Genomic DNA, 13,336 nt, shown 5'->3' with positions numbered 1-13,336 from the left:
GAATCAAATTAGTGGGGGGTGGGGTAGTATGTGTGAGTAAATTTTGACGCAGCCCGAAGGGATTTCTCCCCGTCCTCTCCTTATATGCAAAGGGGGACGGAGAGGGGGGGTCGCCGATTAAATGAAGCGGCCTTGCTGTGGATGTACTGTGTCTTGCGACACTGCTTCTGACCCTGGGCGGGGTGCAGGGATGACCCGTCATCCAGGAGGTGCTCAGATGAGAGGAAGGGTGGGAGGGGTGTGGAGTGTATTTGGGGATGAAATGGGTGGGAGTGTTTTTATGCCTTTCCCTTTTTGGCTACCTCCCTTGGAAGGGGAAAAAAGCCTTGGTATATATATGTATGTATGTATTAATTTTATTAATTTTATTGAGATTGAAGCTTGGCTACCTCCTTTATAAGGGAGAAGAAGCCCTTGGTATATAGATAGATAGATTTTATTTATTTATTTATTTATGGAGAATATATATATAATATATATAGAGAATTGTGTGTGGATGATACTGTGGTGCTTGGAAAAGTGTGAATGAGGGGACGGAGAGATGGGAGTCACCGATTAAATGAAGTGGCCTCACTGTGGATGTGCTGTGTCTTACTGCATTGCTTCTGACCCAGGGCAGTGAGGGAGATGCAGAGATGACCTGTCATCCAGGAGGAACCAAGAAAAGAGGGAGGGAGGGGTGATGAATGGGAGTATGTAGGGATGAAATGGATGGAAATGGATTTATACCTTTAACTACCTCCCGTTTAAAGGATTTATATATGTTTTCAGAATGAAAGTTTGCAAAGACAACTAAAACTTTTAACCAGTGAAGAAGGGAGATTGCTGCAAGACAATGCTGCACTTGAAGAGCAGCTCAGAAACTTACAGTCATCTACATCTAAGTATCAATCATTAGCCAAAGAGAGGCAAAAGGAGAAGGAACATCTAATGGTAAGACTCCTTGTCATAGATATTATGTTTTATTATGACCCAGCCACCCCTTATAAGGGGGAAAAAGGCTTTTTGTTGTTTGCATATATTGTTTAAATTTTGTGCATTGTAGAATTCTTCATGATAATAGTCTAAGATATTACGTGCTTTTTTTTTATTGAAATTGGACTCTTAAAATGTATTTAGTTTGTGATGTGGGTGAGCCTCTTAGCTAATTATCCAAGGTCAGATTTATGTGATGCAGGTTTGAATTCAAAACGTGTTTGGCAAATTGTAGTAATTTTTATTAGCTGTCTCGTACAGCTATTTCTTATAGTCCTTGGAAAAATGACACCTCAGGATACATATGATAATTTTCCAAATTAAATATGTTCATCAATTTGTTTATGTTTATAACAATATGTTTATCAACAATGCTGTGTCTTGCTGCATTGCTTCTGACCTAGGTCAGTGGGGGAGATGTAGGGATGACCTATCATTCAGGAGAATCCAAGAAGAGAGGGAAGGAAGGGTGGGGGAATGGGAGTGGAGTATGTGGGGATGAAATAGATGGGAGTGGATTTATGTCTTTTCATGTCCCCTTGTTTTTCTTCTATCAAGGACTTCCATGCCTTTCATAATTCTATAAATGGCTCACAGATCCCCTCTTTCTCTTCTTTGTTCTAGGGTTGGTAAATCCAGTGTAGACAATCTTTGCTCATGTGTCAGTTTTGAAAGTGTTAAGGCTACCTTTGTCGTTGCTCTTTGGATTTTTTCTGTTTTCCTTATATTTTTTTTTTTTTTTTTTTTTTACTGGGTGTCCATAGTGTTGTTGCACACTCCAATCTTGGTCTTATCAGTGTGATTAATATTTTCTTTAACATTACATCATCCAAGTAATTGAAAGCCATCTTTATTGATCTTAACAAATTGTAGGTTTCTCCGACTATTTTATTTATCTGTTTGTCTGGGGACATGTCTTTGGTGATGATTACTCCTAGGTCCGTTTTGGAACCAACTTTCTTTACTTATTTTGCACTGATTTTATATTGTCCTGATATGTATGTATGTATATATATATGTGTATATATATATATATATATATATATATATATGTATATATATATATATATATATATATATATATATATATAATATATATATATATATATATATATATATATATATATATATATATATATATATATATATATTTACTTTTCCAAATTCCGTTATACTACATTTTTTAATGTTGAAGTCCACATCCTACTTCTGACTCCATTCACAGACCTTGTTCAGATCTCTCTAGCAATTCACAATCTTTTTCCATCCTTATTTTTCGTAGTAATTTTGCATTGTCTGCAAAGAAGTTCATGTAACATTCTACACCTTCATCCATGTCATTTACATATATAGCAAACATCGGGGCCAGTACTGAACCCTTTGGGACTCCACGTATTATTTTTTCCCAAGTAGAATTTTTATCTCTTAAAACCACTCTCATTTTTCTTCCATGCAAGAAATCTTCCATCCATTTTAATAGTTTACCTTGTATACCTCCTGTTGTTTCGAGTTTTCTTAATAATTTTTTGTGTGGTACATTATCAAACACCTTTTGTAAGTCCAGGAAAGCACAGTCTGCCCATCCGTCCCTTTCTTGTATTATATTATTAACCTTGAATAGAAACAGATCAGACTTGTGGCACATAACCTTGTATGTCTAAATCTGAATTGTCTCGGATTTAGTATATTGTTTTCCTCTATATGTTTTGTCCATCTACTTTTGATAACTTTCTCACAAATTTTGTCTATTGCACTTGTAAAGGAGACTGGTCTATAATGTGTTGGGTCTACCTTGTTTCCCCCTTTATATATTGGATTTAGTATATTGTTTTCCTCCAGCTGTTTTGTCCATCTACCCTTGATAACTTTCTCATAAATTTTGGTTGTTGTATGTGTAAGGGAGACTGGTCTATAGTTTGTTGGGTCCTCCTTGTTTCCTCCTTTATATATTGGTACGATATTGGCATTTTTCCACTCTCCTGGTACCTTTTTCCTTCTTTGAGTGAGTAATCTATTATGTTATATATTTTGTCCATTAGTTCATCTATACATTCTTTTAGTATCTAGTTTGCAATTCTGTCCGGGCCGTGTGATTTTCTGACATCAAGGTTCATTATTTGGCTCCGTATTTCTTTCTGTGTCACAGTTATTCTCTTATTGAGGGATCTTCCCTTCATCCCAACTGTGTATGTTTTCTTTAGTGAACACAGATTTGAAATATTTGTTCATAATTTCAGCTATTTTCTATATCCATGTATTCCATGTTCCCTTGACATAGTTTTACTATTTCCTGTTTATTAGTTTACCATTCACATATCTATAGAATAATTTAGGTTGATCTGTACATTTGTCTATTATGTCTTTTTCATAGTTTCTTTTTTCTTCCCTGTGTATTTGTACGTATTCATTTCTTAGGTTGATATATATTTGCCACTTTCAATTTTTTTTTTTTTCTTTTTTCCATCTTTTCCAAGCTTTGTCTCTTCTATTTTTTGCCTCACTACATTTTTTGTTATACCAATACTTAATGTATACCTTTTCCTGTTTTTTTTTTGGGGTATTGGCTGCTTGTTATTGTGGCAAAGTAGCATGCAGTTGATACTTTAGGGTCTATATGGGGTGCCCCTCCGGACCAGAGCCACACATCATTTTGTCTATGATAGAGGAAAACTCTGTTCATAGAGAAATTATGACACTTTTATACTACGACTGTCCCTCCGTTATGCTGTCCCCCAACCCCTTGTTGCTGTCCTGTACCATTTCTCTGAGTATTCTTTTTCTGTGGTGGGGGAAAAGAATACTGCCACCAAGTATTCCCACTTGGATCGTAAGAGGCGAGAAGAAAGGGACGGGGATTGGGACTAGGCATCCTTCTCCTTGTAGCCCCACAGGGGACATTCCTAAACAAAAAAGAGAAGGCATAAGAGGGTCTGGAAGTTTTCGGACCAGCACCCTAAGGTTTGGGTCTTTTAATGTGCATGGATGTGGTACAGATGAGAGTAAAAGGGAAGAGATAGGTAGTATGTTTGTGAGAAGAAAGATGGATGTGTTGGCTTTGAGTGAAACTAAGTTGAAAGGAAAGGGTGAGTGTAAGTTTGGGAGTGTAAGTGGGAGGTTATCAGGAGTGAAGAGAGGGCGAGGGAGGGAAGGGGTGGCTATTCTAGTAAGTGAAGAGATAGGTAAACAGGATAATGTGGATGAAGGTGAAACTGGGAAAGGAGATGTGGGTCTTTGTAAGTGCATATGGGCCTGGCAGTGAGAAGAGTGTAGAAGAAAGGGAGGCCTTTTGGATAGATTTAAATGAGTGCATAGAGGATTTAGGAAGAAATGTAAATGTAATAGTACTGGGAGACCTTAATGCTAGGGTAGGAAATGGTCCAATCGATGGAGTGGTTGGGAAATGTGGAGTTCCAGGAAAGAATCGTAGTGGAGAGTTGATGGTGGAAATGTGTCTAGAAAGAGAGTTGATGATAGCTAATACAGTGTTTCGGAAGAAAGTCGAGCATAAGTACACATGGGAGAGGGTGGTGGAGGGAAGGGTGGTAGATAGAGCGCTAATGGATTATGTAGTGGTAAATAGGACTATGATAGGAAGAGTTAAGGATGTACATGTGCTAAGGGGAGAGGGTGGGGGAATATCAGATCATTTGTTGGTGAAAGGTAAGCTGAGAGTGGAGGATAGATGGAGAAAGATGAAAGGGACAAAAGCTAGGGAGGTTCTTAGAGTGAACTCTTTGAATGAAAAGGGAAAGGAGAAGGAGTACGAAAAGAAGCTGAAGGAGGAGTGGGAGGGAGTAAAGGATAGAGTGGAGCTGGGTGTGGAGGAGGAATGGGGATGATACAAGGAGGGAGTCATAACGTGTGCAAGGATGGTGTGTGGAACGAGAAGGACAGGAGGAAATAGAAGAAAGGGTAGTGAATGGTGGGATGAGGAAACAAAGAAGGTTGTAGAAGAGAAGAAGCGAGCTTTCACAGATTGGTTACAAAATAGGACGAGGGAGTCATATGAGAGGTACAAAGAAAAGAAAAGAGAAGTAAAGCAAAGGTAAAGGAGGCAAAAAGGAAAGCAGATGTGAAATGGGGTAGGAGTATGACAGAAAATTTTGAAAGTAAAAAATGTTTTGGAAAGAAATTAAAGAGTGGAAGAGGAGGCGAATCAAGTAGAGAAGAAAAGGTAAAAGGTGCAGATGGAGAGATAATAATGGAAGAGAAGGCAGTAAGGGGAAGATGGGCAGAATATTTTAGGGAGTTGCTAAATGTGAAGGAGGATAGGGAGGGAAAGATAGCTGCAGTGGGAAATGCGAAGAAAATGAGAGTGAGGAGTGAGGAGAATGGACGAGAAATAAGGAAGGATGAAGTGAAGGCAGTTGTTAAGATGATGAAAGCAGGTAAGGCACCTGGTCTGGATGGATGCCATGCAGAATGTCTGAAAAAGGGAGGTACAGTGATGGTGGACTGGTTGGTGAGGTTATTTAATGTTTGCTAGAGAGAGGGTAGAGTGCCGGAGGACTGGAGGAGTGCCTGCATAGTTCCTCATTACAAGGGAAAAGGGGACAAGTGTGAATGTAGTAGTTTCAGAGGGATTAGCTTGTTAAGTGTAGTTAGGAAGGCTTATGAGAGGATCTTGATTGAGAGGATTAGGAGAGGAACAGAAGGAGTAATTGATGGGGAACAGTGTGGATTCAGGACAGGTAGAGGTTGTGTAGATCAGATCTTTGTGGTAAGACAGATATGTGAGAAAGCTATAGGAAAAGGTAAGGATGTTTTTTGGGCTTTTATGGATCTGGAAAAGGCCTATGATAGGGTAGACAGAAAGGCTTTGTGGGAGGTTATGCAGATATACAGGATAGGAGGAAAGCTTCTGGGAGCTGTCAAGAGTTTTTATGAGAGTAGTAGAGCTTGTGTCAGGATTGGAAATGGAGAGAGTGAGTGGTTTGAAGTAAAGGTGGGACTCCGTCAAGGATGCGTTATGTCGCCCTGTCTGTTCAACTTATACATGGATGGGGTGGTGCGAGAGGTAAATGCAAGGGTAGTGGGCAAGGGATTGGAGATGGTTAAAGAAAATGGAGAAAAGTGGGAGGTGAGCCAGCTGTTGTTTGCGGACAACACTGCGCTTGTGGCAGGATCGGAGGAGGGACTGAGGAAGTTGATGGCAGAGTTTGGGAGAGTATGTGATAGAAGAAAGCTAAAGATAAATGTGGGTAAAAGTAAGGTGATGAGATGTACAAGGGGTGAAAGTGGCAGTAGACTGGAAGTGAGCATTAAGGGAGAGCGACTGGAGGAAGTGGATAGTTTTAGATACTTGGGTGCAAATGTGGCAGGAAAAGGTGGAGTGAAGGTGGAGGTAGAATGTAGACTGAGAGAAGCGAGTAAATGCCTTGGTGGATTAAAGAGTGTAATGAGGAATAGACATTTGGGAATGGATGCTAAGAGGAGACTGTATGAAGGAGTGATTTTACCAACAGCACTGTATGGGGCAGAAACATGGAACATAAGAGAAGAAGAGAGAAGGAGTTTGAATGTGTTTGAGATGAGGTGTCTGAGAAGTATGATGGGGGTTACTAGGCTGGATAGAGTGAGAAATGAGGAGGTGAGGAGGAGAACAGGGGTGGAAAAGGATTTGGGAGATAGGGTTGATGAAAGAGTATTAGGATGGTTTGGACACATGGAAAGAATGAGTGAAGAAAGACTAGTAAAAGAGGTATGGAAGGCAGATGTGGAGGGAGTGAACATGAGGGGACATCCTAGGATGAGGTGAATGGATGGGGTGAAGGGGGCTTTGGGGAAGGGGGGAATGTCTATTGAGGAAGGACGGGAGAGGACAGAAGACGGGTGAATGGAGAATGGTTGTATATGGATGATGTTGTGATTGCATGAGGTGGAATGGGCAGGGGGATGGGGGGTGAGGTAGTATGTGTGAGTAAAATTTGATGCAGCCCGAAGGGATTTCTCCCCGTCCTCTCCTTTTATGCAATGGGGGGACGGAGAGGGGGGTCACCGATTTAATGAAGCGGCCTTGCTGTGGATGTGCTGTGTTTTGCAACACTGCTTCTGACCCAGGGCAGTGGACAAGGTGCAGGGATGACCCGTCATCCAGGAGGTGCTCAGATAAGAGGGAGGGTGGAGGGGTATGGAGTGTATTCAGGGATGGAATGGGTGGGAATGATTTTATGCCTTTTCCTTTTTGGCTACCTCCCTTGTAAGGGGGAAAAAGCCTTGGTATATGCATGTATGTACATATTTTATCCACTCCTGGTTTGGATGAAAGAAGAGTGGTCTTCATGTTTTTGTCACAACTGAAATTTATTTGTTGTGTTTAACATGGAATGGGTCAGAGGAACAAATTGTGTTTGGATTCAGGACCTTCAGGACTCCTGTACCATACTATCCTGAATAAATGCTGTTTCTTTATATTTCTTTAAATTTGAATAACCTGGTGGTCAAGCAGGTTAGAGTGTTGCAGTGGAGGTCGAGGTGATGGCAGTTTGAACCCTGCTGCCAGCGAATTGGACCAAGAGCATGGATCATTAAATTCCATGCTACATAGTCCTCTGTAAGAGGCATCATCCTATCCTCCTGATAGGGGTTAGTTTTACAATGTTAAACTGAATCGAATATCAAATAACTGGGAAATCACTTTTCAAATGGCTTGAGGCTGGATAATAGAGTTTCTGTTGTAGCCAGGAAAGGTGCTATGCTCATGGGTCCTCTCTCTGTTTATCCAATCTATTCTATCTGGCTTTGATTCCATTCACATTTTTAGTTGGGGGTCTATCATTGTTAAAGCTATTCCAGGAGGTGGTGCATCGGTATAGGAAACTTTTTCTTCAAACATGTGTTCTTTTTCAATTTGTTCCCATAACCTTCTGATGACCTACTGTCCCAAATCAAGAGATCTTATCTGTCAGTTTTACCTAGTCCCTTTAATGATGTGAACTGTCACTGTGTCATATTTCTCTTTTAACTAACATGTTAGCGAATATGTGTTTATACATTTGCTAACACAATCCATGAGGAGCTAAGGTGAGATGGAGGAAAGGGTGGTGGATGGGAGTGGAATGGGTGGGAATGGGTGCGTGCCTTTTGACTTGGCTACCTCACTTATGAGGGGGAAAGACCCTTGGTGTATAGATAGAATAGACAGCGAATATATGCATTAATATATTTTCTTTGTGTTTTCAGGAACAAATTGAGAGTTTGACAGCCAAGTGCACCCAAGTGGATGTGTTGAAACAGAAATGCAAACATCTTATGCAGGAGAAATCAGATTTAGAAGAAAAGATAAAAGCCAGCGGAGCAAGTGCAGCAGAACTCAAGAAGATGGAGGCACAATATCAGATGTTGTGCATGGAAAAGCAGGCAATGGATATTGTTGTTAAGGAGTCACAAAACCAAAGAAAACTTCTAGAAGACAGGGTCAAGTCTCTTGAGAAACAGAAAAGTGAATTTGAAAAATATAAAGAACTTGAAAACAAAGTAGCAGAGCTTGAGTCACAACTTAAAGAATTAGAGAATATTAACAAATCTCTTACAGATGAAAACAGAAGTTTGACTGAAGAAAATCAATTGAATTGTGCCCAGAAAGAGGAAGTTGAAAGATTAAGAAAAGAGAAAGAAGAGGGGGAAAGAGAAGCTCAGTTAGTGAAAGAGGAGAAGGACAAATTAGAGGAAAATATGATAGAAATTCAGAAAGAATTAGAATTTCTGAACAAAGAGAAATCAAATTTTGAAAATCAATGTAAAGTAAATGGAGAGAAAGAGGACTTGTATTTGAAAGAACAGCTTTCAGCATTTGAAGCTAAGGAAGAGGCTTTTCTAAAGGAAAAAAGTGTGCTCTGTGACAAACTTAAGGAGAAGGAACTTGAGGTACAGAATGAAAAGGAAGGTTGGAAGGCACAGACGGAGGAGCACCAACAGAGAATGCAGCAGATGCAAGAACGAGTAGAAAAGCTGCAACAAGAACACCAGGAACTTTTAGCATCAAAACAGGAGGAGGAACATAAAGCCTTACAATTGTTGGAAGAAAATAAGAAAATTCATGATGACCACAAACAGTTTCAGAGTGATCTGAGCTGTGCAAAAGAAAATTTAACTATTGTACTTAAAGAAAAAGAACTTCTTGAAACGGAAATATCAAAATATAGGGAAACTGTAGAAAGCTATGACAATAAAGTCAAGGATGAGGACAAGAAAATGAAAGAATGTGCAGAAAAAGTAGAAAATTTGTCAAAGAGTATTGAAGCTAAATCAGAGGAAATAAAAATGCAAATTTTTGAAAGAGAGAAAGCTGAAAATGCACTAAAGGAATGTGATGATAAAGTTAAAATAATTTGGGGTCATTTCCAGAATGCTTTCTCCTCACTTGTAGTCAACGCGCAAGATCATAGTGAAAAGTCAACTGCTCAAGCATATTTGCAAAATATAGAGTGTTTATTAGAGAATGTTCTTGCAAAACAAAGTCAAACAGATCCTGATAATCGAATTGAAGAAATATGCATGTTAATAGATGTGTGTTTTACAAGTCTGTCAAAGCTTGTGAAAGGTGATATTGTGGAAGAAGAAAGCCTAGTTCAGCTAGGAGGAAAATTTGCTGACAACATTAATGTGCTCTATAAAGGTTTGTTGAATGTGAAAGAAAATGAAGAGAAGAATAAGACAAGATTATGTGATGTATTTAAGGTAGTTCCTGACCTTAGTAAAAGTATTCAGGATTTGCACCATGATCTAAAACAAAGGGAAAGTTGTATTAAAGAAAAAGAAGTTCAGTTAAATGATTGTGAAAATAAATTGAATGAATATGAAGGTTCTTTAAAAGAATTTAAAACCAAATTAGCTCAAGAAAAAGAAATTAGAACAAAACTTGAAGTTGCTCGAGTCGAGGAGACTGAGTCGAAGGGTAGTCTTGAAGAAGAACTTGTAAAATACAGGAAACAAATGGATGAACTGAAAACAGTGAATGATACCATGGGAAAGGAAAAGGAAGAATGTAATAACCAAATAACATCTTTGAAAGAGAAGTTAACACAAGCTTCTGAGCAAATTCAAGCTTTGAGTTCTGAGAAGAAAATTACAGTCGGTGAAAAGGAGAGACTATTAGAGGAAATGAGCATAATAAAAAAGAATATGGAAAGTACATCTGAGGATAAAGATAAAAGAATAACTGATATTCAAAAGGAAAATAATAAATTCAGAAAAGAAATTACACATTCGTCTGAAGAAAAGAAACAATTGGAGGAAAGAATAAAGGAAATGGAACAGGAAAATGAAAGCATCAAAGAATTGCTGTCACATACAACACAGAATAAGAGCGACTTAGAGACCAAGGTTGCAGAGCTGATACAAGTCCAGAATGAGTACGAAAGTTTAAGAGGAGATTTATCGAAAATTACTCAAGAGAAAAATAAATTAGAAGAAGAATTAGCTGAATTGAAGAAATTACATTCAAAGCAAAAGGAAGAATTAGAGTTGAAAAGTGTTGAATTATCAAAAAAGAATGCAGAGATTGATGAATTCAGAAATGAATCAGTGATGATGAAGAAAGCTCAGGAGTTAGTTGAACAAAAGATTAAGAAACAACAACAAAAAACTGAAAAAATTGAATGCAGTCTGCAAGATGCTCAAAAACAGATTGAGGTAAGAAATAGATCCATATGTATCAAAAGCTCTTTACCTCATACAGGTTGGGTGGCTGAGGAATGGAGGTAGAGGTAGAATGTAGATTGAGAGAAGTAAGTAAATGCATTTGGGAATTAAAAAATGTAATGAGAAATAGACATTTGGGAATGGATGCTGAGAGGAGATTGTATGAAGGAGTGATTGTGCTGACAGCGTATGGGGCAGAAACAGGGAAAAGTATCTTAATTAGAATATCTTGAAACTGGGTTGACTAATCAATGGAATAGTTATGAAATGGATACTCAATTGTCCGTAGTCCATTGTATAAAGCTGGTTTACTACAGAGTAGTTATATATTTACTTAAAATATTCTTGCAGTTATTGATTATTGTTGACCTTTGGCTCTTATCCTGTTATTATCTCCCCTTATCCTACCATCTTCTGAGCTCCATATCATAATACAGTACTATTGGATATACATTGGTATCTCTGAACTCTAGTCAGAATATTTCAAAACAATTGATAGAATAGCTCCTCGTTATAATTCATAATCATATTGCTGAGTGAACTCAATATCTGTGATAGAATATGTTTGGTGGGTGTACAGCATTCACTGAGTGCACCTAGAATATATGCCCCTGCTATTGATATAATTATGTTCCTATTAATTTTTCATGTAGACTTTGGATGCGGAAAAGACAACGTGTGAGAAATCTCTGAAGGAAGCACAGAATATCAAGGAACAACTTGAGGCATCCCTTCAAACATCTTCTGTTCGGTGCCAGGAGCTACTCACTGAGCTTAATGACATGAACAGCGTTCTCAGAGAACGAGGTGAACGCATATCTAGGCTGGAAGTAGCAAGTAAAGAAAAGGATGAGCAGCTGAAAGATTTGAAGAATGAACTTGCTGATTCCAAGAAGATGGTAAATATTTCCCTTTTTTTTCAAGTAGTGTTGTATGACATTTTGAATTTATTCTCTTGTGCATTACTGCTATACTTATTTTTCAACCTCCAGATGATTTTGTTCAATTGTGAGAACTCCTATCTTTTTTTTTTTTTTTTTTTTTTTTTTTATCTGTATCACCAAATAATTGTATTCACTTGCTCATCTATATATACCAAGTGCCCCTTCCCCCTTATAAGGAAGGTAACCAGCCAATGAGGGTGGGAGGAAATAGAAGGAAGGGTAGTGAGTGGTGGGATGATGAAGCAAAGAAGGTTGTAAAAGAGAAGAAATGAGCATTCACAGATTGGTTACGAAATAGGATAGGAGAATCATATGAGATGTACAAAGAAAAGTGAAGAAATATAAAGCAAGATAAAGGAGGCAAAGAGGAGAGCAGATGATGGAGCTAGAGTATGACAGAAAATTTTGAAAGTAATGTTTTGGAAGGAAATTAAGAGAGGAAGAGGAGGTGAATCAAATAGAGAAGAAAAGGCAAAACATGCAGATGGAGAGATAATAATTGAAGAGATAGCAGTAAGAGGAATATGGGCAGAGTATTTTAGGGATTTGCTAAATGTGAAGGAGGATAGGGAGGGAAAGGTAGTTGCAATGGGACTTACTGGTGAGGTTGTTTAATGTTTGTCTAAAAGAGGGTAGAGTGCAAGAAGACTGGAGGAGTGCCTGTATAGTTCCACTTTACAAGGGAAAAGGGGACAAAAGTGAGTATAGTAGTTTCAGAGGGATCAGTTTGTTAAGTGTAGTTGGGAAGGCATATGGGAGGGTTTTGATTGATGATTATGAGAGAAACAAAGGGAGTAATTGATGAAGAACAGTGTGGGATTAGGACAGGTAGGGGTTGCTTGGATCAGATTTTTGTGGTAAGGGAGATATGTGAGAAAGCTCTAGGAAAAAGTAAGGATGTTTTTTGGGCCTTTATGGATTTGTAAAGGGCTTACAACAGGGTGGACAGGAAGGCACTGTGGGAGGTATTGCAGATATATGGGATAGGAGGAAAGCTGTTAAGAGCAGTCAAGAGTTTTTACGAGAGTAGTAGAGCCAGTGGTAGAATTAGAAATGGAGAGAGTGAGTGGTTTGAGGTAAAGGTGGGACTTTGTTAAGGGTGTGTTATGTGGGCTTGGCTGTTCAACTTATACATGGATTGGGTGGTGCAAGGGTAATTGGTCAGGAATGGGAGATGTTTAAAGAAAATGGAGAAAAATAGGAGATAAGCCTTTTGTTGCTTACTAACAACACTGCACTCGTAGTAGGATCAGGAAGGAGAAAGGAAGTTAGTGACAGAGTTTGGGAAAGTGTGCAGAAGAAGGAAGTTAAAGGTAAATATGGGTAAAAGTAAGGTGATGAGATGTACAAGGGGAGAGGATGGCAGCAAATTGGAAGTGAGTATTAAGGGAGAGTGGAGGAAGTGGATAGTTTTAGATACTCTGGTGCAAATGTAGCAGGAAAGGGAGAAGTGGAGTTGGAGGTAGAATGTAGATTCAGAGAAGTAAGTAAATGCTTTGGAGGATTAAAAAATGTAATGATAGATAGACATTTGTGAATGGATGCTAAGAGGAGATTGAAGGAGTGATTGTGCTGACAGCACTGTATGGGGGAGAGACATGGAACATAAGAGAGGAAGAGCTTAAATGTGTTTGAGATGAAATACCTGAGAAGATAGGGGTTACTAGGTTGAATGGAGTGAGAAATGAGGTGTGGGAGTGAAAGAGGAGAGTGGGAGTGAAAAGGGAGTTGGGATAAGTGTTGATGAAAGAGTATTGGGATGGTTTGGATACATG

At 38.8% G+C, this 13,336-nt stretch overlaps 1 protein-coding gene across 10 annotated transcripts in view; it reads left to right on the top strand.

The window, feature by feature from the left end:
* The window catches only part of GCC185 (GRIP and coiled-coil domain containing 185 kDa), a 71,543-nt gene that overhangs the window by 9,840 nt on the left and 48,367 nt on the right, over positions 1-13,336 (top strand). For all 10 annotated transcript variants that reach the window (XM_076179336.1, XM_076179344.1, XM_076179340.1 and 7 more), the window contains 3 exons: positions 772-933; positions 8,158-10,608; positions 11,271-11,516. In XM_076179336.1, the coding sequence (XP_076035451.1) occupies positions 772-933; positions 8,158-10,608; positions 11,271-11,516 (2,859 nt within the window). The remainder of the gene's footprint in view (positions 1-771; positions 934-8,157; positions 10,609-11,270; positions 11,517-13,336) is intronic.

Source organism: Oratosquilla oratoria, chromosome 42 (assembly GCF_046742065.1).
Source record: "Oratosquilla oratoria isolate Oo_2021 chromosome 42, ASM4674206v1, whole genome shotgun sequence".
Lineage (NCBI taxonomy): Eukaryota > Metazoa > Arthropoda > Malacostraca > Stomatopoda > Squillidae > Oratosquilla > Oratosquilla oratoria.
Note: the sequence above shows the minus strand (reverse complement) of the source record. Positions and strands in the feature narration are given on the sequence as shown.